At 44.8% G+C, this 4700-nt stretch overlaps 2 protein-coding genes across 2 annotated transcripts; both read left to right on the top strand.

Annotated features, from left to right (window-relative positions):
* The first annotated feature begins 206 nt into the window (after window positions 1–206).
* Window positions 207–1184, top strand: LOC134167327 (olfactory receptor 8U3-like). Its single transcript, XM_062625874.1, is given in 1 exon segment — window positions 207–1184. A coding segment is annotated over 1 exon segment (978 nt).
* Window positions 1185–2254: 1070 nt separating this feature from the next.
* Window positions 2255–3310, top strand: LOC134167328 (olfactory receptor 8U9-like). Its single transcript, XM_062625875.1, has one exon. It carries the CDS (start codon window positions 2327–2329, stop codon window positions 3284–3286), a length of 960 nt encoding a protein of 319 aa, XP_062481859.1. The 5' UTR covers window positions 2255–2326; the 3' UTR covers window positions 3287–3310.
* Window positions 3311–4700: the final 1390 nt, after the last annotated feature.

Genomic DNA, 4700 nt, shown 5'->3' with positions numbered 1-4700 from the left:
AATAAACTACCTGTTCTTTTCTGATTACCTCATGTGAAAAACATACTATATACATATAATTTTCATTAGAAAAATATATTTGAATAATCTAATTTGTGGCAGGTATAGTGGTCATTGATTGGAGATAGATGTGGTCCAGATTTGAATGTCCATTTTTGATCAGTTTGATGTTTCTCTTCCTTTTGCCTCAGCAGGGACACCTGGTCATGGGAGGAAATCACACCCAGATTAAATTCATCCTGTTGGGAATTACAGACAGCCCATGTGCCCAGGCTCCACTTTTTGTCTTGTTTCTATTGATTTACATTGTCACTCAGGTGGGGAATGTTGGGATCACCGTCTTGGTTCCGGTGTCTCCCAGCCTCCACACCCCCATGTACTTCTTCCTCGCCCATTTTGCCTTCACTGACATCTGCTATTCCACAGTCATCTCCCCCAGGATGCTGGCAGACCTGTTATCAGAGGACAAAACCATTTCTTTCACTGGCTGCATGATGCAGTTCCTCACCTTTGCTTTCTTTGCTACTATTGAGTGTCATCTCCTGGCTATGATGGCCTACGACCGGCACGTTGCTATCTGCCAGCCCCTGCGTTATGTGACCATCATCTCCAGATGCATCTGCTAGCAGCTGGTAGCATCATCCTACCTATTCACCTTCCTCAGTGCCATCATCTAAACATGGTGTGTGTTTGGAGGTTCCTTCTGTGGTCCCAACCGCATCAACCACTTCTTCTGTGATGAAGTTCCTGTGCTGAAGCTCATGTGCTCTAACACCCACAGCAGCGAGATGGTCATCTTTGCTTTCATCACCATCAATGGGGTGGGCACAAGCATGATCATTTTGCTCTCCTACATCTCTATCATTTGCAACGTGCTGAGGGTGTGCTCAGCACAGAGCAGGGCCAGAGCCTTCCACACCTGTGCCTCCCATTTGATGGCTGTTTCTATGTACTTTGGGACAGGATTCTTCATGTACCTACAACCTCCATCTAGCCACAGGAGCCTGGATAAGGTGGCCTCCATCTTCTATACTGTCATCACCCCCATGCTTAACCCATTCATCTACAGCCTGAGGAACAGGGAGGTGAAGGGGGCTTTGGTGAAGTGCAGGAGCAGGCTCTTCAACCACTGGCAACATAAGAAAGTTCTATCATCTAGCACAGGCACAGTTCGTGTCAACTGAGAAAGCCTATGGTACACTAAAAGATTTTTTTCCAATACTCCCCATGATTTCATGTAGATTCTTCCACAGTTCCTGCACAAAAGTCAATGACATTATTGAATGAGAAACAGACCCCCAAAATCACACTGTTCTTGGAAGAAAATCAAGAGGAGACTAAGCCTCCCTTGGCTCCCATCACTCTGTGACAAAGGGAAGGCACAGGAGGTAACACCAACACAAAGCAGAGCCTCACCTGCATTGAGGCAGTGAGCTTGCTTCGTCGTGTTCTAGTGTCCTCTTTGGGAAATCTGTGTCAGAAAACAGCCTTACCAGTGTGGGTTCTTTTTATAATAAGAGGGAGCAATGTCTGATGCAGGTTGTGTTTCTTTTACACAGGCTACTAAAGCAAGATGCACTGATTTATTCAAGAGTTAAATGAGGATGAATCTTATTCTGTTATAAAGAAATGCAACATTGCAGATTGTCAGCAGTATATTGTCACTAACAAATGGGTCTTGGGAATCGGCCTGTTATAAGATCAACTCCTTTATAAAGCAAGGAACTTAATGCCCATGGGTTTAGGATCTTTCAGCGTGCTGCAGCTCAGAAAGTCATAAATCATGTATTTATCCATGTGAATGTTATCTGCTGCAAATGATCTCAAATGATTTGATAAATGTGATTTGGTGACTAGAATGATAACTATAAGCCAGGGGAAAATGTCTGGAGGTCATGCATGTGTAAGCTGGGATTTCACTGGGAATGTGACTTTCTCTTGCTTCAGGTTTACATTCACTCATATGAGCTTCCTCTGAGGTGTCCTCTGACACAAATTGCCTCTGAACTTAAAGTGATAGCATATGTGATTCTTTTCTAAGATCTGAAAAACACACATCCGTGAATAAACCCATAGTTTTGAGTGTCCCGGCATAGAAAACTGAAAAATGACGTTTGTTGCTTCAATGTGCTCTTTGTTCTTTTGAAATATCGCAACTTAAAACCACAAAGCATATAAAATTTGGGTGAAAAAATGTAGTAGAATATACTAAAATGTAATGTTTTAAATGGTCACTGATTAGAATTAGTATGGTCCAAATCTGAATCTCCATTTTTGATCAGTTTGATGTTTCTCTTCCTTTTGCCTCAACAGGTAACACCTGGTCATGACAGGAAATCACACGCAGACTAAATTCATCCTGTTGGGAATTACAGACAGCCCATATGCACAGACTCCTCTTTTTGTCTTGTTTCTATTGATTTACATTGTCACTCAGGTGGGGAACTTTGGCATTATCATCTTGGTTCGGGTGTCTCCCAGCCTCCACACCCCCATGTACTTCTTCCTCACCCATTTTGCCTTCACTGACATCTGCTATTCCACAGTCATCTCTCCCAGGATGCTGGCAGACCTGTTATCAGAGGACAAAACCATTTCTTTCACTGCCTGCATGATGCAGTTCCTCACCTTTGCTGTCTTTGCTAGTATTGAGTGTCACCTCCTGGCCATGATGGCCTATGACCGGCACGTTGCTATCTGCCAGCCCCTGCTTTATGTGACCACCATCTCCAGCCATGTCTGCTGGCAGCTGGTAGCATCATCCTACCTATTTGCCTTCCTCAGTGCCATCGTCTGCACGTGGTGTACGTTTGGAGGTTCCTTCTGCGGTCCTAACCGCATCGACCACTTTTTTTGCGACGTAGTCACTGTCCTAAAGCTCGTGTGCTCTGACACACGCAGCAGTGAGATGGTCATCTTTGCCTTCGTCACCATCAATGCGGTGTTTGCAAGTGTGGTCATTTTTCTCTCCTACGTGTCTATCCTGCGCACCGTGCTGAGGATGTGCTCAGCACAGAGCAGGGCCAGAGCCTTCCACACCTGTGCCTCCCATTTGATGGCTGTTTCCATGTACTTTGGGACAGGATTCTTCATGCACCTACAACCTCCATCTAGCCACAGGAGCCTGGATAAGGTGGCCTCCATCTTCTATGCTGTGCTCATCCCCATGCTCAACCCCTTCATCTACAGCCTGAGGAACAGGGAGGTGATGGGGTCTCTGATGAAATGCAGGAGGAGGTTTTTCAGCTGCTGGCAACACAGAAGATTTCTGTCATCCAGGACATGAACAGTTCATCTCAAGTGAGAAAGCCTATGGGGCACTGTCGTGGTTTAAACCCAGTCAGGTAATTCGTTCGCTCACTTCCCCCCTTTTTCTTGCCCTCCCCTTGCTCTCGGAGGGACGGAGAGGAGAATCGAAAAGAATGCAAGTCCCACGGGTTGAGATAAGAACAGTTTAGTAACTAAGGTATAACACAAATCACTACTGCTACCACCAACGACCGATAACTCGCCCCCCCAGCCCGACCAAGCTCTGACCGATACCTCCTCCAACCCTGCTGTCTCCCAGCCCTTCCGGCTAACTCCCAGTTACCTCCCGGGCATGACGTGCTGTGGTATGGAATACCTCTTTGGTCAGTTTGGGTCAGGTGTCCTGTCTCTGCTTCCTCCTGGCTTCCCCTCCTCCCTGGCAGAGCATGAGGCTCACAAAGTCCTTGGCCAAACCAAAACATCCTTGTTATCAGCTCTGTTCCCGAGCTGAAAGTCAAAACACTGCACTGCACCAGCTACCAAGAAGGAGAAAAATGACTGCTACTGCTGAAACCAGGACAGGCACTAAAACAAAGGGATTTTTCCCAATAAAACCCATGATTTGATGTAGATTCTTCCACACTTCCTGCACAAAACTCAATTACAGTTTTTAATGAGATATAGATCCCCAGAATCACATCTTCCTTCCTTGAAGGAAACTAAAAGGAGAAGAACCTCAAACTTCAATTCATTTCATAGTTAGCAGCCTGTAGGAAGAAATTACCCTCAATTATCCCAGGCCTCTTTCCCTCACAGGAAACACCAATCAGCTTTGCTCAGTTATAACTTTTGTAACTGATAAAGATGTCTTCTTCTTGCAAGATTCTTGACCTTGCCCGTCAGCTCCAATAAAATTCCTCACTCTTACCTGTGAGCTCTTTATTAAAGCTGCTGGGGTGGGAGGGAAGAGGAAGTGTAGTTTTACATTTGCTTGCTGAAAAAGAGTCAGAGAAAAGGTTTCAGAAGATTCATGGCATTTGTTTGTGCCTTTCAAAGAGAAGAAGCTGGTGGGAATCAAGATCTCCAGCTGCACCTTTGAATATCAAGATTTCATTTAAAGTAAAAAGTTGTAGACGATATAATTCATAATGGAAGATGATGAACTGTGCTGAGACCACCCAGGGTTAGGGACATTTTGGGCACATCAGGACCTCTTCCTATTCATTGTAAGTGGTGTTTTACATTCATCTGAAATAACTTTTTACCTAAATGGTGAGAGAAACGGAATTCCACTTGGAGATAAGCACCTACATCCCATGTCCATGCCTTGCTCATGCTCAAGCACACCAGGAAAACCAAATTGTCTATTTCATATAAGAATTAAGTTTGTAGGAAGCTTCCATAGATGAAAGACAAACCTGAACACAGAATTGATGGTAACTGAGAGCTGT

Source organism: Pezoporus occidentalis, unplaced genomic scaffold, assembly GCF_034315485.1.
Source record: "Pezoporus occidentalis ecotype Australia unplaced genomic scaffold, CSIRO_AGI_Poc_V1 ctg2834, whole genome shotgun sequence".
Lineage (NCBI taxonomy): Eukaryota > Metazoa > Chordata > Aves > Psittaciformes > Psittacidae > Pezoporus > Pezoporus occidentalis.
Note: the sequence above shows the minus strand (reverse complement) of the source record. Positions and strands in the feature narration are given on the sequence as shown.